Source organism: Oryzias melastigma, linkage group LG7 (assembly GCF_002922805.2).
Source record: "Oryzias melastigma strain HK-1 linkage group LG7, ASM292280v2, whole genome shotgun sequence".
Taxonomy (NCBI): Eukaryota; Metazoa; Chordata; class Actinopteri; order Beloniformes; family Adrianichthyidae; genus Oryzias; species Oryzias melastigma.
This window is the reverse complement of record NC_050518.1, coordinates 16,079,997-16,105,948: the sequence shown is the minus strand read 5'-3', so window position 1 is coordinate 16,105,948 and position 25,952 is coordinate 16,079,997. Positions and strand designations below refer to the sequence as shown.

At 39.1% G+C, this 25,952-nt stretch overlaps 1 protein-coding gene across 2 annotated transcripts in view; it reads left to right on the top strand.

The window, feature by feature from the left end:
- Positions 1-25,952, top strand: part of LOC112158650 (synaptotagmin-2) — a gene marked incomplete in the record, with an annotated part of 78,869 nt that overhangs the window by 47,357 nt on the left and 5,560 nt on the right. Inside the window, 8 exon segments of one of the 2 annotated variants that reach the window (XM_024292092.2) lie at positions 14,099-14,315; positions 14,565-14,725; positions 19,806-19,934; positions 20,019-20,186; positions 20,832-20,999; positions 21,431-21,548; positions 21,859-21,992; positions 24,888-25,952. In XM_024292092.2, the coding sequence (XP_024147860.1) occupies positions 14,120-14,315; positions 14,565-14,725; positions 19,806-19,934; positions 20,019-20,186; positions 20,832-20,999; positions 21,431-21,548; positions 21,859-21,992; positions 24,888-25,103 (1,290 nt within the window). 2 annotated transcript variants of the gene reach the window in all.

Below are 25,952 nucleotides of genomic sequence, written 5' to 3'. Positions count from 1 at the left end.
CTGCATTCAGCCGCAGGTAAGAATTAGCATTGTTTTATCTGCTTGAGCAGGTTTGTAACTGGACCTATTTGCTCCGCCCCTTGGGTCAGCACATGGGAGAGGGTTCATGCAGGAGAGGCCTTTCTCTTATTGTTTTTAGAATGAGGATGCATAAATCCGCGCCTTATCTTAGCTTCTGTTGTCCAATCAGTAGTCAGTTCAGAGGACATCTTGATGCCCTTGCATTTTGTTGACGAAGGACTGTTATTACCCTATCTCTAATTAATGGTCACTTTTTCTTGAGGCTGTTTTTGGTACTTAAATTTACTTGCACCATCTTTTATTTATTTATTTTTTGCTTCCTTGCAGAGTAACCAAACCCTAAATCAACTTTTTTTGACTGTTGACCTCTATAAATGGGGATTTAAAAGTGCTGTCATTGCTAAATTTTTGGAAAATTAAAATAAACGTATTTAATTTTTTTTTAATTTTGTCAAAAACTGGTGTGTGCTGCCCCCTACAAGTTGAACTGAGGTATTATATGTGAATTTCGTAATAGGTCAAACCATGTTAAGTACCACGTCATTTCAGAAGTCCCAAGTCATGATCTGCAGCTCCAGTAATGATAAGCCCTGATCTCCAGCTCCACCCCTCTGACTGGATTTTTACATTTCAGCTGTGGGTGGAGTCAGCCTCCAACTGTAACTGTAACTGTTTGGTTGCCCTTTAAAAGCAGAAATGTCTCCTTAAATGTCCCATTTCAATTGGCTGCAACACCACTTGTGCTGAGTTGCAGTACTTGGGTTTAAATGTGAACATGCAGAGGTTTTTGTAGGAATAAAAAGATAATGGTGATACATTTGAAAAACAATCATTTAAATACCTTTTAAAGCAACAACAGGTAAAGTAGGGGTGAAGTAGGTGAAAGGCAAATACTTCTGATGGATTTTTCATTTTTTCAAACTCACCAGCAGTGATAGGTGCGAGTTTCTTGTACGCATGTTAAAAATGAGGAAATTAGACAATCAGAGCTTTTTTTGTGTGTCTGCATTTTACGGGCACCCTAGGGAGACTTTTATATCACCTGAAAAACCAGTGTGTGCTACATTTACATGTGGACAGGAAGGAGCCATTGCACGCACTATACATGTGACAAGAATGCGGTGCAAGGGCACCTTACTATACTATCACCAGTACGCCATGAGTGTCTGCAGCTTACATTATCCTTACAAATACTTTACTATGCACTTACCACACACACAACAGTTGTATAGTTTTTATGTTGACCCTTTAGATGGCCGCATGAGTCACATGGAAAATGCAGGACGCACCTGCACTCACTTTAAAGACCCACTCCAATAAAAATGGTGTTTTAAGCATTTTTCTCATGATGGAAAAACAAATTTAAGAATAAAGCTGCATTTCTGAGAATTACTTTATACAAGGGATGATGTATCCAAAGTCTCTCTGCCCCACTCCAGTTCTAAATCCTCCACTTTAAGACAAAAAGATCCATTAATATCTTCGTTTTTTACATCTGAGATGACTTCTGGCTCAAAAGTGTATGGCTAGATAGCTCTGATATTGCTTGCCTTTTTTTTTTGTTTTTTTGCTACGCTAACACTAGCATGTGAGCATGGTTGTGAGGGTCTGTAAACTAGCGGAAGTCTGTTTAAACAAAGTAATGCTGGGATATCTACTTTCGCCCACTTACTCAGAGGAGAATTTCTAATGAGCTCCTGCTGCTCTGCAGAAAATGTGTCTTCACAAACAACACAAGCTTATTGATTTTTGCTAAAAACTGCAAAATCATGACTAAAGAGGGAACAATTTTCCAAAGGAATAACATATAGTTGGAGTGAGGCTTCAAGATGCAGATGCTCCTGTCTATGACCCTTTCATGGGCTCGGACGACCCAAAAACCTGCAGCATATATGTGAGTGTGCAGGTGACTAAATCCTTGTTTCTACTGAGCGGTCCGGTACGGTCCGGTATTTTGAGCGCTTCCATTTTAAAATTGACCCATTAAACAGTTCCAACCCATACCTTGTCTAGAGGGCCTGTAGGTTCATAGAAAAGTGGAACGCTACGGTTGGGGCGGAGTTTGCCACCCATTGATTGGCAGAAAATGTTGACGACATTAGAAAGCACCAATATAGCGCTAAGCTAAGGATTCAGTTCTCCTCTTTACAGCGATATTCATACTCCAATTATCTTTCAAACAATATTAATTTCCTGTTAAACATGATCTACAAAAAGTAAAGCAAGAAAAAGACGAGCTGCTGGATGACCTCCATTGTTGTTGCTTTTCTAATTGTCGCACTATAATGACATGCTAGCAGTCGACACCACGCATGCGCCGTGAGAACAAACCGCTCAGTGGGAGCGAGGCTCAACTGAGTGGAAATCTCGCCAAAATTAACTGGTCCATACAAGAAAACGAGGTTTAAGGCTTTGCTTGGAAGTGGAATTGGCCGCAAAACATTCATTGGAAATAAAAACAGAAACAATTAAGTAAGTAAGTCCATGGCACTAGTTCTATAGCCTCTGACCCTTTCCTTATACACTAGTTCACATGTGCCCATGATGCAGTATTTAACTTTTGGTTACTTGTCTTAAGTTTCCCACTTTCTCTTTGTTCGTTATTCCTCTTTGGACTCAATCAGTTGGACCAGAAGTTCACTTGTTGGTCCACATCAGAACAATCAATCCAGATAGAGAAAAGAAGGCTGGTCTGCTCTGAGCAGTCCTTTTGGGAATTTACACACAGGAAAGATTAATAGATCACTGAAATCTTGTTAGTCATATTTCCTGTTTCAGCATCGACCAATGGCGTGATGTTATCTGGCAGCTGCTGAGCACAGTCTCGTGGCTGGATTGTGCATGGAGCTTTGCAGGCTTTTGGTCAAGACTGTCAGAATCTGGATTGCACAAGCTGTTTTGCACCATGTGCTGTGTCTTTGGGCCTGCCAAGGTTTTGTCACTTTCTTGGCTCTCCACCATGACGTGACAAAAGAGAGTGCTTTGTAACTACAACACACTACCTTGTCCTAATCAGTCTCTGCCATATACTTAGCAACGTTCTGACTGCACAGACCATACAGTAGAAGTCTATTCAGCTGACTGTGTGTGTGAAAATGATGACAATGCGCTTAATTGAGAATTTGAAGGACATAAGTTGTCAGTGGGAGACTGGGACATTTAAACTAGGAATCCAATAGATGCAATGGCAGTTGTTGATTTTCTAATTTGCAACATTGTAGTAATAAAAACTGAGCATCATCCCAAAGTTTCACCAATTTAGTTCTTTTATCGACAATAACCAGCATCCACGGTTGCTTTGAGGTCACATGCTTGAAAATGCTTTGCTTTGACTCAAGCCAAATGCGACCCAGCTTTCCTCATCCTCCTGTGGAAAATAACAAGCACTGCAGCCACCAGTATCTCCCTTCTAATCCTATTAAAATTTGGCCAAAATGAGACCAAAATGAAACCATTAAGACAGCGAAAGTCCCCAGTTGATTTCAAAGTGAGTGAATTACCATGAAGTCTCAACAGTTTGGGAACAAAACTGCACATTATCTTTAATTGACATAGCTCCACTGTTAGAGTCCAGCTTTCCTTCTGCAGTAAAGTTTATACTGGTTCCAATAAAACCCCGTCTCTTGTTTTCCATATTTTTTCAGTGCACACTTTCAGCTTAAATCAGACAATCTTGAGATCAGATATGACACAGCACTAGTCAAAAATGTTCCTATAGATTTAAATATTTTAACTCAAGTTGTGTGTGCGGCTTTAAAAATCATTTCCTAAAGACCAAACTCTATGAAATGGTGGGTTTGCTGTTTTTAACATATTCTAAAACAGATGACATATACATGCATAAAGAAAAGTAGTTTTCGTTGGACCGCTAATGTTAGGTTGGGGTTGTGAGAGTCTGTCAGGTACTCGGAGAGCGCATAAACAAAGGAATGATGGGAAATGGGGGCAAGCTTACTTCCTGCCAACAGTCCCACCCAGAATTCAGAGACAAAATTCTAATTAACTACTTTGGTTCTGAGGAAACTTTGTCCTAGAAAACATTTTTTTTCTTCTTTTTTTTAGTTTTGGCTAAAACTAGCATAATTATGATTAAAATACGACTGTGAGTGCTTTTACAACAGATCAAAAAATGATCGTTGGGGGTTTTCGAGCAACAAATTTTTATTTTAAAAAAAGTTGCATAGAATAACGATAATTTATTCTGGTTAGGGTAATAATATCCTCTTTCTTTACTTTTTAAAATCTGTGCAAGTGAAAAAACTTCTTTAAGATGTTTTCAAGAGTGCGACGCATCCTACTAAAGCAATCACATCAGACTCGGAGGAAATGAAGCTGCTCAGGATGCACAGCTATAGTTCAGCTGGAGGCTGAACACTCTGCCCACCCACACATGTCCCATAATGTCACAGATGGCAGGGGCCTCAGTGGGGGCTGCATAATTTCATTGGTGTCACATTATTCACTTTGCTTTGTATGTTGGGAAACCCATGTGTTTTTTTTGTTTTTGTCTAATGGCCAAGGACAAACAAGCGGCCTCTGCTGTTGTTCCTCTTTAAAGGCAGCAGCCTTTTGCTCAGTGCCTAATACTCAATAGTTAATTTGCTGCCCCACTGCTCCTGACTGCTGCCCCGAGGTGCGCTCACGTGATCCTATTGGTTTTCCTTCAACTTTCAGGGAGCCATTTTGAAAAGTGGATGATATGTGCAGGCCATGCGCTGCATTTAATTAAAAAGTATGAATGAATTGGAAGTTGCACGGATCGGCCAGTGGCAGACAGCTGCGTGAACCGTGGTGGAGGCAACTTGTCAGCGCCGCGGGAAAACAAACTTGGCCGTCTGGCTTTGGATCGTTAATTAATTGCTGCTCGGGGTACTTGTTCTTGTTTAGAACAGCAGCTGCACAGCTTTAGCTCATCCCTGAGTTTTCTGTTTTTTATTATTCTTGAAGCCGACTTGGGTGCTAATAAGACCTCGAACACGATCCCTGTCATGAAGCTGGCCGGGGGCTGGAGTTCCCCCATCACAGCGTGGGATGTCACGTGGAGCGGTCCTCATGCGGGATGTCAGATGCAGCACTTTTCAGAGACCAGCTTGACAAATGCAAGATAATATGTTGGAGAGCTCACCCTGTGTGCCTGTTCTCCTAAGCACGCTACAAGAGGGCACGGATGGTCTAAAAAGGGACAACATTTAAAGAAATCAAACATTTTTTCTTTAATCTTGTATCACAATTTTTTTATACAACTAAAATGCAAAAATTAATTGAAATAAAAGCTTTTTTCTAATAATTTTAGATCATTTTAAGCTAGACTTCTTCCTTCGATTCAGTTTAGAAGCCAATAAATGATCTTTTTTTAAGGAAATTAGGCTCTCTTAGTGCATAATATTGCTACAACCAGTTAGTTTGCTCAGAGGAACAACAAAAAAAACAAGTCCTTGATCCTCGTCTAACGTACAGTAATGTATTCAGCAGCAAGGGACAGATTTTATTCAATGCACCTCTGGGCTGTGCAGCCAAGCATTTTGATTTGGGTACTTATTGTGAGTCAGACATTGACAAAATGAGACACGCACGATGGGATGAATAATAAAAAATGCTGCACATCTCAGTCATATAACCTTTTTTAATGGAATACCGTGCAGATCGGAACATTGCCGAGATGTTTGGTGCTTCATTTTCTGATGAAGGCAATGGAAGTCAAGAATCACGGTCAAGGGCGCTTCAGTATTAGCGTTCAGGATCTGACTTTTACAGGAAGTAGTTTGATGGTTTCTCAATGAAACTTTTTGTAAACCTAAACTGTTGTTTGTGCGGCATGAATAGTGAAGTAAGTATGAAAAAAGAAGTAGTTTATAATGTATTCAACCCATCTCTTTGAAATTCAGAAGGTCAGCAATTTTAGGGCAAAGTGTTCTTATTGTGAAAAAAAATGAAAATCCTTGAGAATGTTAATTATGAAAATATTTCTTTATTAAATTCTAAAATTGATAGGACCATCAAGTAAGAATCTTGACTTCCTAAAGCTGTAATAATAATAAAAAAGAATGTACTATTTTGTTTTTTATATATATTTTGCTCATGGACTCTACTTCCATCAACTGGATGAATATTAGTTTATTCAAAATGATGAAAGAATGAAAAGTATTCCCGTCACTTGCAGGGATTTATAAAGGGAGTAATTGGCTGCATCTCACCATATTTGCATATTTTATGACAGGTTTTAAGACAAATATCTGATCCTGGTTCCGTCAGAGCTTACAGCGTATCCTGACACAGGCACATGTCAAATTAGCTTTTGTGTCAACAAATTTAAAGCCCCACCGACAGTGTAGATATGCAACGGGACGCAGAAGCCAGCCGTGCCCGCTAGATAAGCTCTTGTCATTTTCAAAACATGCCACCTGATGTTGCTTTTGTGTGTTTTTTTGGGGGGTGATGCTGCTCTCCGATTGTTTGTGTGATCAGTAGTGTTACAGTGGGATTAAAATTAGTCGTTTTCCTGTCCAAACGTCCTGTTTCATCTTGACTTTCAGACAACCATTCCTAATTATTTGTTGCTTTGATATTAAATAATTTGAAATAGTAAACCTCAAAACTTGAACATTACCTGTATTTGTGACATTTATTTTGTTTCAAACTACTGGTATAAATACAAGTTTTGGTCAGGGAATGACAGTGGTTTCCAGCCAAAAATGTATTTTCTCTTATCTAAGTGAATTGAAACATCTGGCAAAAGTGGAGAACCTATAGAGACAGTATTGTTGAAGTTGTCCTCCACACAAAACTAGGCCCAAGTATAATTACAAAGTGGCTACCATCACATTTGTTCATAGTTATGATTTGCTTAAATGTAAGAATGTTGGTGGTAGAATGGACTAAAATGTGTTTACAGACCATTTAAAGCAAAATTAAAGACGTGAGTATTTTTTTTTTGCCCAACCCCTGCAAGTGTGCTCCCTTTTGACCTGCCCTCACTGGGTGAGGGGTGATAAAGCAGCAAATGACAAAAACAAAAACAAAAAAAACCCCACTTTTTTCAAAATGGCAGCATTTATGTTGGTTTTCTCTCCCTAGCAACCATTTACGTTTGGTTGCCTAGAAGTGATGAACAGATCTATGTAACTATTAGAAAAAGTACGTTTTTGGATTTCCTTGGCAATGGACGTTTTTTGCTAATTACGCCCACATTCCTAGTACACTCGTACTGTGTTGTATCGTTTTGGTCAGGTCGAGCTAGTGATTCATTTATTACATCATCCTAAAATTCTGTAAAAAGTGTGAAAGCAATAGCACCTTTCAAAATCTACATGCATTAGTTCAACCCCCCCCCCCCAAGTAGATTACCAATGAGGCTTGAGGAGTTACTGGTAATAAGTTTTGTATAAGGTTTTTTTTTTAATTCAACATGGCTGACTCTTCCTAAGGTCAAAGGTCGATGAAACGTTGGTTGTGGTTGCAGAACCTGGTGGTCTGTGTGAAGAAGCTGCTTGAACATTTTTTCCCCCATATTGTGAGAAAATGGGAAAACACTTCGCTAATGCTTTAAATGCTCCACAACGGGAGCAATAGTGAGGACCTGGAGGGGTAAGGAAGCAATTCGAATTCAGCCTTATTTATTTATTTATTTATTTATTTATTGTTAATGCAGCTGATTAATGCCATTACATTTCACTTGTAAATGGGTTTTCTGTCCCAACTTCTTTTTCAACTCAGAGCTCAGAGTTGAAATGATTCTGATTGATGGGTTCATCTGCACCTGAAGCTGTGTTTGCAGCCTGCTTCAGCTGTTCTTCACAATCTGATCATTGGGACTGATGGTACCTCTGTTTATTGGATTTAAGTGTTTTTTTTGGGTGGAGGGAGCTTGTCTGTCAGGATGACCTCAAAGCAATCCACAAAGCCGGTTTTCCTGGAATAAACAAGAGTTTGTTGTTGTGATTAATGAATGCCATAAAACAATATCACGCGTCTGTGTCCTCTCTGTCCATTCTCTGTCTGTCCTTTCTGTCGCCCTTGGCGTGGAGGAGACCGAGCACCCCGCCACGCATCCATGACCGTTCATTTCATTGCTGCGGCTTTCCTCAATATGAGGGGTAAAAACAGGCATTTCTGCCAATGTCAGCCTTTATTGCTGTTGGTATCTGTAGTTATTATTATTTTTTTTCTCTCAGTTTGAAAATGTTGTGAATCATTGTTGCAATAAGCAGCAGTAGTTTTTATTTAACAGCTAAATTCTGATTTCAGTACAAAAAAACATCTTCAGTGTAATATCAGCAGGACAAGTTATAATAACCTCACACATCTTAAGAAGCAAAAAATGGGTCCAAAGCCTTGAATAATATAAGCTTATGCTTCCTGCCGTTATCTTCAACTTGAATAATTTATATGCAGGAATAAATAGAAGCAGAATCTTTAGCACGAGCTTGAAGAATTTGCACATGAGACGTTGGAGATTTCTTTCCTTCTTTCTTCTTTGCTGGAACGGCTGTGCTTTTATTGTGGAAACACCAGTGCAAAGGGGTTTGCTTTATTTTGTTTTGTAACTCTCATGTTATTCAGTAAAGTAAAACATCATAGCAAGCGTATTATTGTTTGCATTAGCGTTGTAAGGTGACTGCAGGCCATAGACTTTCATTTTACAGATTCATGTTGGGGTTATTTGCACAACAGTGAGAACAGAATTTCTAGACTTGAGGTAATCAAAGCTTAAAACAGTGTATAGACATAAAATATGTGGCATATTTCATATACTGGTAAGATTTCATCGAATGATCCTTTTTCTCCTATAAATTATTTAGCGCTCTTGATTTGGTTGATAATAGACTGATCCACCTCTAGTGAGTGTGAGTGAATGAAGTAAAGGAAAAAAGGTAGAGGTCTGTATGTATTCTGGAACATTAGAAGGATCATTTATGTTTAGATGTAAAGCCAGAAAGCCAAAATAAAGATGGTTTATGCGTGTTCAGAAAAAAATGAAAATGGTTTTATTTGTTTTAATGAATGGTTGTACAGAAAATTGTAGAAGAAATGGAGACAACTATTGAAGAAGGTCCAAGTAAGATTACACCAAATCCAAAGACGTTTATTTATACTATATGGTTTAACGATTAATCAACTAATTTGATGAATTAAGTTCTATTAGTTCTGGGCAGGGGCTGCACGGTGGAGCAGTGGTTAGCGCTCTTGCCTCACAGCGAGAAGGCCCCGGTTCGACTCCCGGCTGGGACCTTTCTGTGTGGAGTTTGCATGTTCTCCCCGTGCATGCGTGGGTTTTCACCGGGGACTCCAGCTTCCTCCCACCGTCCAAAAACATGCTTCATAGGTCAATTGGTGACTCTAAATTGTCCCTAGGTGTGACTGTGAGAGTGGATGTGTGTGTGATTGAGGCCCTGCGACAGACTGGCGACCTGTCCAGGGTGTACCCCGCCTTCGCCCATAGTCGGGTTAGGCTCCGGCACCCCCGCGACCCCGAAAGGGAAGAAGCGGTCAGGAAAATGGATGGATGGATAGTTCTGGGCAGATCGATCCAAAATATTGATAGTGTCGATCTCAAGTTGGTATCGGTATCAGATTGATACCGGCCACAGATATTGATATTTCCACTCTTGATTGAAACTTTTCTGTACCTGCAAAAAAAGATCCAGCGGATTCACCGAATTTCCACTCTATTTAAATGCTGAGTCGTTTTTTACAAATTATTTTACATCTGTTTTAAATGTTAAATTTAAAGACTAAGAAGTTACAGATTATTTATATTTCTACCAGTTGTCTTTTTTAATTGCTAATTGTTTTGTTTTAGTATCGTATTTGCTTGTTTCTTTTGGTTTGTTGACTGTTTTTTCATTCACTTCTTCACTTTTTATTTAATTTCAAGAAGATTTTATTTTAATAAACTGTTTTCCACTTAATTGAAAATATCCTAATTCTGTTTTTATGTTTATTAAGTAATTTAAAAAGATAAACTTACAAAAAAAAACCCTTCATGGCAATTAAAACAATTTACATTTAAAGGTTTAATGTCACATTCACCACATTTATGAAAAATGTCTATTGGTATTGATATTGGCAATATCGATTGGTATCGGATTGATACCCAAATGCTCAGTATCGCTCATTCCTGATTATTATTCTCATGATCCAACCAGATCAATCTGTCTGAGGCAAGTTGTTAATCGACTTATATCATATTAAATTGTTTCAAAATGAAATAATTCTATCAATATCAATATTGGATTTTAGCTTTTTTCAGCTCTCATCTATCTTTAAGTTCAACGATTCTCCAGACACCGCAGGTTATTAAAACCTCTCTGATGATAACCTTTCTAGGTCTTGGCCTGTGTCCTACAGCTGTAAAAGCAACCTTCTTTCTTGTAACTATAAGGACGATGTTGCAAATATGAAAAACAGATCAAAAGATGAATGTAAAATACATGACAAATCTTTCTTACACATTCACAGGGAAGAAATTTCATTAAGCTCCGACTGCTCCAACAAAAGTTTCTTCCAAATAAAGCTGAAATATTTTTTCTATCCACCAGCTGTTTTAGTTTTGAGTTGCCAGAGAAGTGTGAGTAATCATCCATGTAATGATTGATTTTGCAACAGACCCGTGGTTAGGCTTGAAACAGTGGGGAAAGAGGTAGATATGCTGTTTTAACCTGATGGCCTTAAACATATCAGCATATTCTGGGAAGTTTCCTCTTTTAGCAGAACTTTTTCAGCGTTATAAAAGGAGCATCCGTTGTGCTGCTCGTGCATTTTGAAGTGGCAACCCTTGAACTGAGGTGAAGGGTCTGTCAAGTTAAAGGAGTCCAGCTGACAGGGACCAGTAAAGCGAGACGGGTTTCAGCTTAAGCAGCTGTAGATATGTGGGAGATCGCAAAAGGCATGGATTCTGAGTCAGACTAAAATAGCCTCAGGCTAAACATTAGAGTCTTGAGCAGGAGAACAAGAGGTTTGGTTCGGGGACGGATAAACCTGGTGTCTCCTGTCTGACTTCATGCACCTGAAATTCCAGTTATTTATAATAAATCTGAAAGCTACTGTGTCATAATCATTAGTTAAAACTAACATTTTATGATCACTCTTGAATTTTAGAAAAAGAAAACAATTTTAATTATCTATTTGGCAGTTTTACAAAGATAATTTGTAAACAGTTGGCATAAATATTTAACAAGCAAGTTTAATGATGGAGGACTGATTGAGAAGGAAAAAAAGACACAAAACGAGAAAGAATTGAAGGTTTGACTCCAACCTTTGCGACCAGCAATTATAACAGTACATGTACGCACATTTCAAATAAGCAATGACTTTTTTTTCTAATTTACATCTAAATATCTGTACGGATTAGCAATGATTTATCGTTTTAAGCTACTTTCAGTGATATTTACATAAAATAACCAAAGAAAATAAAAAGATATCAGTGTGGGTGAGCATGTGAGAGTATGCACATGTGGGTGTGAGTGGACGAATGAATCACATTGGATTATTTTCATGTACAAAAAGAACAAGATGGCGGCGGAAAAGGAAAAACAGAAGGTAGACATATTATCCACTTTTGCGTCCAAGAACTGATGAAAAGGACTAATGAAAGAACCCCATCTCCTCAGTCCTTCAGCAAGAATTTCGATTTTCTTGTCTGTTTTCTTTCTAATTTGAAGGCCAGGAAAAACCAGGACGAATTGTTGCATTTTTGTCTCAAGAGGAACGGCTCCAAAATGAAGAAATGCAACACAAATGAAATGAAGCAAATGTTAATATGAAAAACTCCTTGACTATTTACGTTTGAAATTCAGCTAATGCTAATTTCATGCTTGTTTTTGGAAGCGTTGAGGTGTTGTCCCTTAGGTTGTTGTTTCAACACTTGTAGAGGTGCATGTTTTTGGATCACTTCGGGAGAACTAGACAGTTTCTTTGTCTCTGTAGATGTAGCATTTCTGCTCGCTCTTTTGGAGCACGAGTTCATGATCAGCCACTCGGCGCACAGCAGTGCGTCAAGCTTATGAGGAACATCTTATGCAAGCTCTGTGTGTTGCTGCTGCTTCATGACAAAGCTGGGTTGTCTGCTGGCAAAACAAAAAATGATCAGAGCTGAGCTGGAGCCGGAGAGCACAGAGGCAGTCGTTTTCTTTGGCCAAAGCAAGAGCTGGCTCTCCTACTGGAAAAGAGAGAGAAAAAGGAAGAGATAGGGACAACACACATGACAGACAATTGCTGGGACACACAATTAGGCTAAAACATACTCAAACATTAAGGTTGTTGTGGGCTATAACTTTATTTGTTAACTTAACTGTAAATGGCATATACTTATGTGGCGCTACTACCTTCTTAGAAGGCCCAGAGCGCTTAATAGTCACAGTCGCATTCACCCACACATATTTACACACTCATGTGGGATCTGCTGCCAAACCTATACCCACCAGGAACAATGTGGGGTTCAGTGTCTTGCTCAAGGACACTTTGACACATGGGTGGAGGGCGACTGCTCTGCACCGTGGCCCAATTACTCAACTGATTCAAAAAAATAGGGACAGAGATTCAAGTTGGTGAAATTGTGGTAAAAGAAGGAAAGGAGTCCTATAATGTAATCGATTACTTCTGGATCACAAATGGTTTCATATGGCAATGGGATGATGTTGGTTCAACCATCAGTGACAAAAGGCAAGCTCTGAGGAATACAGGGTAGAGTATCTTAGAATTGGTGGTATCTCCATTTGATCTAAGTGATTCTGTCATCCATCCATTTTCTAAACCTGTTTTATCCCTTAAGGGGTCACGGGGCTGCCGGAGCCTAATCAGGCTACTGTTGGATGAAAGCGGGGTACACTCTGGACAGGTCGCCAGTCTGTTGCAGGGTGCAATTCTGCCAATTTCTTCACTTTTTTCTATGCACTTCTTGCCCTCTTGATTGACTATTCACTAGAAGTATATTTAAACCTCCTACTTCTTTACAAAATATGTGTGCTTTCATGTCGGTGAAGGTTCTCAATCATTAAGATGAATTTGTCTTCAAGTTGAGTCATGGCAGTTGGACTTAAAAATTTTCCTTCCTTGAAATATTTTGCTCCTTGTCCAAGTGACTAATCCAAGACTGATGAAGACACTTGGATGAGTGGTAAAATATTCATGACTCAGCTACAAGAAACTTACTTTCATGTGGGGTGTCTAAGGGGCAAAGGTAGAGCAGCCAACCTCTGGTTGGAAGATTCCAGGTTTGATTCCTGTCTGTGTTGAAGTGTCCTTGGGCAAGACACTGAACCCTACATTGCACTTGGTGGTTCAGTTGCCACCAGTGTTCAGCAGCAAAGCTGCCATTAGTGTGTGAATGGAACTGTAAAGCCCTTCAGAAGGTACTAAGTGCAATACAAGTATACCCCATTTACCATTGTCACAAACGGGCAGACAGCTGGTTCCACGTGCAGCAGGTTTATTAGTTCAGACAGGAACTAAGCACAGCTAAAAGTCCACAAACCCAAATCTGGGTCAGACAGGCGGAGGTCAATCACGAGCATGGGATCTTCCAAGAAGAGACTAGAGTTGTCAGAGTCCAGGCGAGGGTCAGAGCAGGCAGCAGGCAATCAGAGATAAAGCAGGGTCAGGTACACAGAGGACCAGGTCCAGATAGGAACGCTCAGTAATGCAGACTGGGTGACACAAACAATACTTCACACTAAGTGAGGCTCTGTGCAGGGTTTAAGTGTTCTGTAAGTGATTGGCAAATGAAAGACAGATGAGCAGCATCCACAAACTGTGCGCTGGGGTTTCTAGGAGATGTTGTGTAGTCAGTACTCTGGAGATTGCTCCTGCCGGTGAACAGAAGGAGAGACAGAGAGCTGACTCCTGACAACCATGTGTTGAGAGTTCTCAGCTGTCATTTAGTGAACTTTTCCAAGCGTGATATGTTTTTATTTATTAAATAAGCTTCGATTTTGAGGACAATGGCTCTAAGTCATTCTTTAGAGTATGAAAGTGATGCTTTTATTTTACATTAATGCACTCATGGAAGACAATTCTTTGTCAATTTGTTGTTGGACACATGCAATGACTGCTTTTTTCCTGCTTTTCTTTTTTTTTCCAGTTGACTGCACTTGCAGCCTAAATGAAGAAGTTCAACGTGCTGAAGCCTCAGACGGCACCGATGGTTGCTGCCAAGCCAACTGGGGCCGGTGACTCCGACGTGACTCCAGCGCCTGTTGCAGTCATCTCCAACGACAACTCCACTGAAGCAGTCAACAAAAACGATGCCTTCGACAGGATCAAAAACAAGTTCCGGAACGAAATAGACAAAATACCACGTGAGTGTCGGGCAAAATACAGATCAGTTCAGGTCAACAAACCTATTGATGTGCCTCCAAACAATGCAATGGATTAGAACTTTAGTATTGATACCGACTACTCTTTTTAATGACAAAGAAATTTATTTTATAGTCAATCTAACTGCTAACATATCATTGCCTCTTACTAGCTAAAGTTGGTACAAGGCAATACTTAGTGAGTTAAGTGTCAAAGCACTTTTGACTTGATTCTTGCTGTTTACTCAACAGTGCCATCGTGGGCCATCATCGCCATTGCTGTGGTCGCTGCTTTACTCATTCTAACATGTTGCTTCTGCATCATCAAAAAATGCTGCTGCAAGAAGAAGAAGAACAAGAAGGGCAAGAAGGGGAAGGGGGACATGGGAATGAAGAACCTTAAAGGAGGCGAGGTATGTTTCGCTTTAGGAGAGAATCACGTCTCTTCTTTGTCATCAGGGATTATAAATGTAGTGAAACAGCAAAAATATTACCTTGTTCCAGAAATGTCTTTTATAATATGTTGGGGGGTTTTAATTGCATTAACAGAATAAGCAAATTCACCATTCTAACAAGATGATAGATTTCAGTAACGTGGAATGATTTAGTTTGACAGACTGTACAAGTTATGTCTTTCTAACCCAGTCAAGAATATTTTCCACAGGTGTTATTTATGTTCTGACACACCAAAAATGATTGTTTCTGTCATTTTTTTCTTCTTAGTTACTCACTGTATTTTTGTCATCAGTGTTATTGTTGCTCTCACTTGTGCTTTGAGGTTGGAGTTGAAAATGACAGTGACCCTTGGTTTCAAATGCTCTTTTATGACAGTTTGTGTTTTAACTTTCATAAAAGAGCTTTACAAACTTGTTGGTTCAAATGTGTTGATGGGGTCAAAAACCTGACTACTCATACAAAAATTGGATGATTAGACAAGGTTTAGGGTTGTATGTCAAGTAAAAATTGATGAATATACTGTAAAAGAAATGGCTAAAAGAGGTGTCTGTCATTTTCACAACTCTTTACATTGTAGCTTTCTGCATTTGCTGTGATGCCCTTCTTTGGTGTCTGCTGTGAGTTCAATCTCTTCCTCTGTCTCTGCTCTCCTCCTTCCTGCTTTGTGTCTTATGTGTGCTCCGTGTATCTTGACTGTGGTGGACTTCTCTGCCTACGGTAGGTCTGATAGCACGCGGCACCCCTCTCTGGCCGCTCTTTGTAAGTGCAGACCAGGGCGGGGGGGGCGGGAGCAGTGGTGGTTGGGGCTTGAGCTTGGAAGGGGGGGGTTGGATTGCAATGATGATGTCAATGAGTGCAATGGCTTCCTTAGTTTTGCAAGCTTAGGTGCTGACTGTGGGTGCTTGAGGACTCCCTGGGAGCAAATAACCTGCTTCGCAATTCACTGAACTGATATGCCTCACCAACTGCTGATTTTTTTTAAAGATTGCAATCTTTGGCAAGACAGCATTAGAAAAGTCTGTTTAAGTGTCTATGATATGAAATGAACATGAAACTCATCCCGTGGTTGAGCCCTTTGAATGACGAGTGCACTGAGCAACTCACTAGAGATCACTAACATGCATGTGCAAGGGGTAAGCTGGATATTTGTCAAATAATAGCTGAAACTTTACCTAACTGAGAGCTTGGAGCATGTTTCCATGGTGACAGGCCTCACTTGTGGACCACAACTCTAAATTTATAATGGCTGGACAAATACATTTCACGCGCCATCCTCTAGTTGTGCCAACATGCTCCCAGTTCCGTGGCAGATGAGGCTGTTTGTATCTCTTGACAAAGACCAGCATACGCCCTTGCAGTAGGTACCATTGAATGGCCACAACTTGACTTGAGAGTAACTTTCTTGGATGACCCATGCTGCTGACATAGACAACGGACGCTGATGCCCTCTACCTCCCTGGAGCACTTTGGTCTCACTGCAAAGACATGGTGGGTCCAGATGTTTGGCCAAAGGGCGAAAACTTGAAGTGGTTTAATCCAAAATCTAAACTGCAATCTGTCTGTATTTGGTAGCGACCCCACATGGTCTTGAGTGGAACAGACCACATTCAGACATACCATGTCTTTAACTGTGAGCTCCGCCCCCAACTATATTTGAGATAAACTGGGAATCCTCAGAATAGCATGATGCCACCATGGATGTTTACATTTCACTTGGAACACAGGAACAAAAAAAACTTCAGCTGACATTAAAGGAAAAAAAAAAAAAAAAAAAAAAATACATTTAGCATTTCTTTTAATATCCTATTCTAATTACATTTTTTCCATTTGACATAAATGTTGATCCTGCATTATGAGACCTGGCATGCTTGAATGAAAAGCATTGTGTATGTGTGCGCGTTTGTATGTTTGTGTGAGTGTGTGTTAAAGAAAGAGAGAAAGAAAGGAGAAAGCGCTTTTAGCATGTTCCATTCTGCATGTAAGCTGGTGTGAGAGAACATGTTTGAGTCTGAGGATGTGCAGAGCGGTTGGATCTGCCTGTGTACTGTCTGTCTGTATGTGTGTTGCTGTTCTTTTGCAGCTCGCCAGTAAATAGTAGATGGCAGTAAAGTACTATGTTTGCTCCAAATGAAATATGGTTACATTTTAATTATTTAAGAGTATCCTAAAAATGCTAAAATTGCTGATCTTCAAGAATCTTTTTCAATTTATTTGATAGAAAATACCTAAATGCAGGAAATCTACACAGACATTCTGTAGCCTATGCCTGTTTAAAATTTCTATATAGATGTCTCAGTCCAAAATATATATTTAACACATGGTTTTCCATTAAAATTATCTAATGCTAATCCATATTAGCTTCTAACCTTTTAGGTTGCTATGTAGGTGGTGTATGAAATAATCCACCACGACCTAACCCCCAGAAGTCTATATAGTGCAGGACTATCTGGATTTTAAAGCCATTTGGACCTATGCTCATAATTTTAAAAAACGCCAAATATGACATCACTCATTTTCCAACATAAAAAAGCCAAATAAATATTTTCCAAAGATTCTTTACAAATGTACTTTTTTCTGATTATAAAATCTTGGATGATTTATGAAAAACACATACATTTTTCTGAATAAGTTCTTCAATGTGAATGCATTGTGGTCTATATTCCCAAATCTAGTGAGCATTGATGCATACTGATTTTTTGCAGAGACTTCTAGGACATTTCCAGAGCTCTAGATTTGGAATTGTAGATCCATTTGGATATTTTGCATGCACACCCATTCTATAATAAAAGAACGAATCAAAAAACAGCAGCAAGAACTGAATTTGTACTTGACTATATTTATTCTGTGCTGCATTTTGGAGTACTCACCATTGACTGTATATGAGAACTGGACTAAGTGAGCCCACCTTGCATTCCAAACACGAAGTACTTGCTGGTTCCAAGAAACCAAATCCCATAGACTTCCATTGAGAAAAAACAGCTATTATTTAGTCATTATATTTGTTGGAATGGCCAGTCTTACTGTAACACCTGGTTTTAACATATTCTTGCTATTCCCATTTTTTCCCAAGTTTTCAAGTTTTAAATTGACCAACCAACCAGATGCCTCCAAAAAAGCTTCATGTACAGAAGATCAATCTAAAGTAAAAGCAGACTTTTTATTCAACATACTGTAGGATCTTTTCATTTATTCATTTTTGATAATACAAACCTAATCTAGAAGACTGCACATATTGCACATGCTGTTATAAAGATATAGATTGGCACAGTCTCTAAAAAAACAGTTGTAAAAGCAGAGGTCTATTAAAACGATCTAAATATAGCCTCACTGCTTTCCCAGAAATCAATACGTTAAGAGATCATGCTAATCTGATTGCCAGGATGATAACCCTCCAACATGAGAACTACAGTAAAAACTGAAGCGCCTTTAACTTGATAATACAATCCAGTATCACTGTAAATACAGGTGGGTTGAAATGCCAAGACACACCTGAGGATTAAAAAAAAAGATTTTTTCTACTGATTTAAGAAAGGTTTTGGAACAATGTCAGAACACTTTGGAGTCACTCTTTTTAAAACTGGAAAGATGATTTGCAAGTATTATATTCAAGTGATTTACTAATCCTCACATAAGAGGATTTTCCTGATGGTTCAGATTTTGTTTGATTTGGTAGTAAACCACAAAAGGAAAGTTGCATTGCTTTACAAACTTCTGTTAGTATGCTAAACGTTCATCATTTCTGCCCTGTCTGAGAAACATCTTCAGAAAATTAATATGCTTAACCACCTTTGGATTGGAAATAGCATAAGGTCTCCATAATGTTGTTCACCTTTTGGCATTTTCCTTCAGGGGTCGCCATGGTGAATCAGCTTCCACTGAGTTGCATATTTGGTTTGGCAGAGAGTTTTACGCTGGATGCCCTTCCTGACACAACCCTATGTTTCACCTGGATTTGGGATCGGCACACGGAGACCCAAACTTTGGTCCCCTTGTGGCTACATAGTTATACAAGGCCACCAGTTCAGTTGCCCTGTGGTAGTGTTTGCCCTGATACTGGAAGGTCGTGAGTTCAAATCCAGGCATACCATAGCCTCTAAAAATGGGACTCAGTGCCTCCCTGCTAGACACTCAACATTAAGGGGTTGGATTGGGGGGTCAAACCACCTTCTAAACGCAGCTGTGTCTGCAGCTCACCACTCCCCAAGGGGATTGGTTTAAATACAGAGAACACATTTCACACACCTAGCTGTGAGACAGTTGATGGGACTTGAACTTTTTAGGCAGTAACGTAAAGGGTCTTGCCTAAGGACCCTCACTATATGAGGCTCGTTGATTCCGCTGTCCCTCACAGATCTGTTTGACAAGGTGTCCAAATGATGAAGCCAAAGTTGAAATATTGAAGCATAAATAGACTATATAATTAAAAAAATACAGTTACAGTTAGTATTCTTTATCAAAATTTCCTGCGGTTCATTTGTCAGCTTTAAATTGGGATGGTTTTTAAAGAACTTTTAAACCATTGGCCTTTACATTCCCTTTCACTGCCTTAACATTCTGAATGATGTTACATAAACTCTTGTTTTTCCTGTCAGTTTTTTCATTGAATTTTGCTTGTTTAAAGACATGCAACAGAAGATTTTTTAAGTAAATTTTAAAGTGTATTAACATGCAGTTACTTCTCAAATATTGTACACAGGAACACAAACTTAAACCAAAGCTATGTTCACTTAAAAACGTGTACATTTTGTAGCTGAAGAGAAACGCTACTTTAGCGGACTTTACACGCCGTTGATACTCGTGAAAAAAACAGCAAATGGTGTCACCCAAGAAAGAGTGAAATCAAGTCAGGTTGCAACTGTGGTCATCGATGAACAGATTGCACTGGTAACAAGGGGGTAAGTGGAAGGTAGGTGCTGTGACTAACCCGAATGCTGATGCCCAGTGTTTGGTGTTCAGCTTAGACACAGTCTCAACGTTTATTCTCTAACTTCTCTCTGTGCTGCTCTCCCTCCCCCTTTCTCATTCCAGAAACAACAGGATGACGACGATGAAGAAGAAGACGTGGAACCCGGAATAACAGGAGACGAGAAAGAGGAAGAAGTGAAGGAAAAGGAGAAGCTCGGGAAGCTGCAGTACTCCATCGATTATGACTTCCAGGAGAACAAGGCAAGTCTGCTTTCCTTTTTATTCGACATGAAAAATCGAAGGTATTTTTTCTGTCTTCTAATCACGTAACTCCACACTCCCTAGCTGACCGTGGGAATTCTCCAAGCAGCTGATTTGCTGTCCATGGACAGCGGGGGCACCTCAGACCCCTATGTGAAGGTCTTTGTCCTCCCCGACAAGAAGAAAAAGTTTGACACAAAAGTTCACAAGAAAACTCTCAATCCTGTCTTCAACGAGACCTTCACTTTCAAGGTGAGGTGAAAGAGACTCACCCTTTACCAATTATTTAATGACAAAACAGTTGTGCTTCATATGTGAACAAGTGGGTTAATAGGTTCTCTAAAGGATCTTTAGTCTTTTTGGGTCTTTTCTGTAAGGCTTAGACGGTTTTTAGAGGCTGTTCTCCTCAACACTTTGACTGCTGTCTCGCTGTGATAAAAAGCCCCTGACTTGCTGAAGGCCTCTGACAAGGAGAATGCGGTACAGAATCGTATTAAAGCAGAGGGCCACCTCTAGTGCACCTTGTCTGCTGACACAGCTCTGTAAAAAAGCTCTTTTACTACCCTGTCAAAGTCAGACAGCTTTGCTGAATCTGCAAGTCACAAAGCCGACAAAATCAACCAAAGTTAGGACGAATTGCTGATTGAAAGCACTTGTTTTCATTGTAGAATCCACTTCCGTTAGATATAATTTCATTTAATCCAAAGCAATTTAAGCCTTAAGGAAAACCTGGTGTCAGTATTAAGTACCAAATCCACTCCGAGGCGCAGAGTTAAAGTGGAGCTATGAGAGGAGGTGTCCTTCAAAGAGATAATTCTTCAGAAGACATTGTTCAGTAAAAAAAAGCATTTTTGCTTCATGAAAATGAGATGGATTTGACTGATTGCTGACTTTCAGATACCTTTCCAAGAGATGGGAGGAAAGACTCTGGTAATGTCCGTCTATGACTTCGATCGTTTCTCCAAACATGACGTCATCGGAGAAATAAAGATTCCTATGAACACCCTTGACCTGGCAAAACCAATCGAAGAGTGGAGGGACCTGGACAGTGCAGACCAAGAGGAGGTAAGGTGTTTGTTGGAAAAAAAAATCCCATCAAATTTAGTAAAATGTTTATCTTTTTTTTTGTTTGACTATTGATCACTTGCTCTTTCAAGAGATAGATTAGCTGACAATCTTGGTCTGCTGTCAAACATGTCTGCAGTGCTGCACTGCTTTCTCATAATCACTGCAGCCTGGTTTGTGTCAGCTCACACTGGAACACTGGTTCTAGTCAATGCCTTGCCTCCCTGGGGCCACCTCAACAATTCTCAATGCAATTACTTAACCGGCTACAGTGTAGTTGTAAATAAATCTAGCAGGCAAATGTGATAGTTGAGGAAGTAATTGAAACAAAAGAATGTTCATTAGGTGTTTTTTTTTTTTCTGTGGTGCAGCCATGCGTTTACTGAGGAGCACCCTTAATGTTTTTCTGTGCTTGTTCTTGTGTCTCTTAGCCAGAGAAGCTGGGTGACATTTGCATCTCCTTGCGCTACGTCCCAACTGCAGGCAAACTCACTATCTGCATTCTAGAGGCAAAGAACCTGAAGAAAATGGACGTAGGTGGACTGTCAGGTGGGCTTCTTCACACTGCACCACTGTTTTTTTCTTTGTTTGAGCTTGAAACTTTCTGAGAGGTCACTTGTGGGGCAGTAGACAGTGCGTAGCAACGCCACAGGCTGAATAGAGAGTGTGCATGTGAGCACAGCTACTGTCCCAGTGTCCTGTTCTGCTCACGTGCAGAAGCAGCAGTGCTCAGCATGCAGTAACACCCCTCTCCTCCTGGCTTTAGCATTAGCCCCATCTGTTGGTGTAGTACAGCACTGCAACCCACGTATCCTTGCACATTTCCTTCTAATGATCCCACCCCCATTTCTAATTTCAGATCCCTATGTGAAAATTAACTTGCTGCAGAATGGAAAGAGGCTAAAGAAGAAGAAGACAACAGTGAAGAAGAACACTTTGAATCCGTACTACAATGAGTCATTCAGCTTTGAGATTCCTCTTGAGCAAATGCAGGTACAATACAAACTTTTTTAAGTGACAGGTGTATCATACCGCTGTGTAAATTTGACATCACTGTGGCCAATCAGAGAGCAGGTAATTGTTCAGTGAAAACAGCACAGGAAGAAAAAGAAAATTTGGGAACCAGGGGTGTCAAACCTTTTGCAAAGTGAGCCAGATTTGGGGTGGTAAAAACGGGCTAACAATTCACCCAGATATGCTTTGAACTATTTTAATAGGATTACATTCAAATGAACTATTTAATGTACATTTTATTGCAATGGTATACTTTTCATTTTTTCAATTAACTTTATTGAGAAAAGGACGCTGCATATTAATGAACATTAAAACACATGTAAATATGCAAGATTATAGGCTAACTTCAATCTGGATTCCCTTGGCAGGTTGATGTTGAAAGAAATAAAACAGAGTTTAAGAGATAGACACTATACTGTACATAAAAGCATAAAACACAAATAAAAGACAGAACAAATCTAAATAAGTTTCTTAACAAAATTACTGTCACTTTTTTTCCACTGTCATTTCCCAATTAGCTTGACAAAGATAGCATGTCTTGTCTGGAAGTCGATGTTGCACTTCTTGAAAAGAGTCACAGTCCCTTGGTATATTAACAGTTGTTTCATGTATAACTGAAAAAAATATGCCAATTTCCACTTGTCTTGAAACCGCTGGCCTTCAGTGAGCTATAAATTGACACAAAAGGGTCACGACAGTGTTGTCACAGGTTTACGACTTAAAATATATTTTAGCCAATCACACAGTTTTCATAAAATGCTGGGGGCCATCTATATTGATTTTATGAAAGACGCCTGAGGGCTGGTGGAAATTTGAGCGTTGGCCGCATTTGGCCCAAGGACAAGACTTTGGACATGGTAGGTGTAATTAGCTTTTATTCATCAGGATGCTATGTGGTTATTAGTACTTTTTGTATAAAACAGTTAATAAAGTAAAATTTTTTTTGATGAATGCAGAAATTCTAGAAATGTATCATGTGTTTAAGTAGTGAAACAAAGAGAGGAGGAAAAAGTCAAGTGGTCAAAGATTTCTCTTTTTCTGTTTTTTAAAATGTCAAAAACCATGGCACTTTAAATAATAATCAAATGGAACTGTCAAGACTTCACATCCATTACACCCAAGCTAGTTGTGCAATGAGCCCTGCTGGGGGTTTTCTGCTATGTCTCTGTTTGCTTTGATATAGTCTCGTTTCCTGGATATAGAAAGATGGAGTTTCCTGTTTTGTCACTTATTTTAGAATGCACTTTGCATCTCCATATGCTGTGTGTTACTTTTCCCAGTAGTAACCTTCAAGTAAAATTAACATCCTGTGAGCATGCACTTTTTGGTTGCTGGTTTAAAATATCTGCAAGGACTGACTTTTGTTATCTGTTTTTATTTTTTAATGTTTTATGTTTCGGTTCCATCACAACATATTTCCTTTATGATGCTTCAGTGAATCACTGCATATAAAGCTTTGAACAATCAAGTGTGATTAGTGTTGCATAATCTATGAAACCTCTAATGCCACATAGACTTGGGCAAACCATACTCTAATGCCACATTACATTTTAATAACTTCCAATAAAGACAGGATGCTGGGGGGCATGTTTTCCATTTTTACCACATGTTGGTTTTAGCCAGCACTTTCTTTAATCCTGTTTAGATTGAACTGTCTATAATAAATAAGTTACTGTGTTGTTAAGAAAATAAAAAATGTACTTTGGTCAAATAAAATTGGGTTAATAATTGTAATTGGTAAAAAAAAAAAAACATCATCAGCCTTTTTTTTTATCTTTTATTTTTGAAGATGTTTCACCTGTTCTGTTTTATAATCGAGAAATCAACATGAATGAATGAGAATCTACACAGACAGGAATAAATCATCAAATAAAAAACCATCAAAGAGAATGAACCCCCATAGCTGACTTCAAAAGGACAAAATCAAAGAAAGAAGTTTATATTATTGTTGTGATATCTAATGAGCCACAGGTGTGGCAATCAGTGAGAACACAGGTGTGAAGCGTGATAAAACATAAAAATAAAGTTCCCTATAGGGTAGTTATACAGGCACAAAAATGATAATAAATCTACAAAATGAATAAATATTGAGAATATGTGAACTATGTAAAAATACATTTTTAATTTGAAAGAAATAATTAAAAAAAAAAAAAAATTAAACAGATTCACATGAAGTTTAAGACCAACTGGTGTGAATTTTTAAATTAATTCTGATTGTGATGTTGCAACAATGATAATCCATATCCAAGACACACTGAAAGACTATGTTTTTTCATACTTCGAGGTACAAAATTAGAATATTATAATTATTACTTTTATAATTTAACCTTCATTTGACCAGGAAATCCCATTGAGGGGAGATCGCTTTTGTAAGGGAGACCTGGGCAGAAAGGCATCATAACAAGAAAATATATACAGTTGAAATAATAAAGTAGAAATAAAATACAATTAAAATAAACAGCATAATAATAAAAATGTTAATTATGAGTAACACTGTAAGGTCAGTGGCGAGCATATTTTTATCCAAAGCTTAGTTTAACTTAAACCATGTATTTTTACAGAAATACACGCCTTTACTTATAAGAAAAACAAACAATAGGAATTTACACATGTGCTTTGGAAAAAAAAACTTAGGGATTGTACTTATAATTTCACATTTCTATAAATTAAAATAAAGCAACAACAAAAAGACGGTGAACCCATTATTTGTGCATTTTTTAGTGACTTTTTTCACTTTAACAAGGACTGAAAGCCCTTAAAAAATGACCTTGCTCATTGGTTCAGTTGAAGGAAAATTATGCTTTTTTTTTTTTTTTTAGTGTTAATACAAATTCCACTTTCCTAACATATTTACCTGCTTTCTCCACATCCCAGAAAATCCAAGCTGTGATCACAGTGTTGGATTATGACAAGATTGGCAAAAACGACGCCATTGGGAAGATCTGGGTTGGAAGCAAATCCACGGGCGCTGGGCTCAAACACTGGTCCGACATGCTGGCCAATCCCCGCCGTCCCATTGCCCAGTGGCATCCACTGCAGCCAGAGGAGGAGGTGGATGCCGCCCTCGCGGCCCTAACTGCCAAGAAGTAAACCTCCACCATCTCCACACCTACCTACACTTGCATTTCCCATCATTTTCCAAAGTCCCACATATCACTCCAGAAGAGCACCCACGTCTGCCCTGATCCCCATCCTACTCGACCACTGCCACCTCTCAAAAGCTCCATGGAAACCATCTGATGGGAAATGTAGTCCCCCCCCCCCAAAAAAAAAAGAAAAATAATCACACTCTATAATATCACGTCACTGAGAAAAGAAGTCACAAGATGGACGAATACTTTAGTTAATTTCCTTCAGATCTATTTTTGTATAGTCATTGTGGTTCCATTAAAAAGAATACAAAGTAGACTACGAAGAACAGTAGGGGTGCTACATGCAAATCTAATAATAGAACGGAGAAAGCATACACTCACTGTACTTTTCACCCTTTTCCCTTTAGTGACACAGTTTGCTTAGAATAGTGCTTAAATGCTTTATACTGCCATGTAATAGAGAAATAACACAAGCAGGTCCATTCCATAGGTGTTTAATGCACCATAGCCCACGCCTGCCAGTTATCACATTCGAGAATTCTGTTAGTTTAAAGTACATTCCTAGAGTTGGGTAGCAATGTAGGAACAGGCACATATCCAGTTACCCACAAACACACTGCCTTTATGATTAGTTGACCTTCAACCCATCGTCTCAGGAAAACTGAGAGGAAATTGAAACTTCATGCCTTTTGTTCCAAAACGGGTCGTTATTATTCAAAATGAAGTGTTTGGTGACCGAAGGCCTGCTGATTCGCGCCAGTTAATCCTTGAAATGGTGAGCGGTGGGTAGAGGGAGGCAATAATATATTTTAAGTAGTTTGTGCTTTTAAGTGTGCAAACAAAAAAG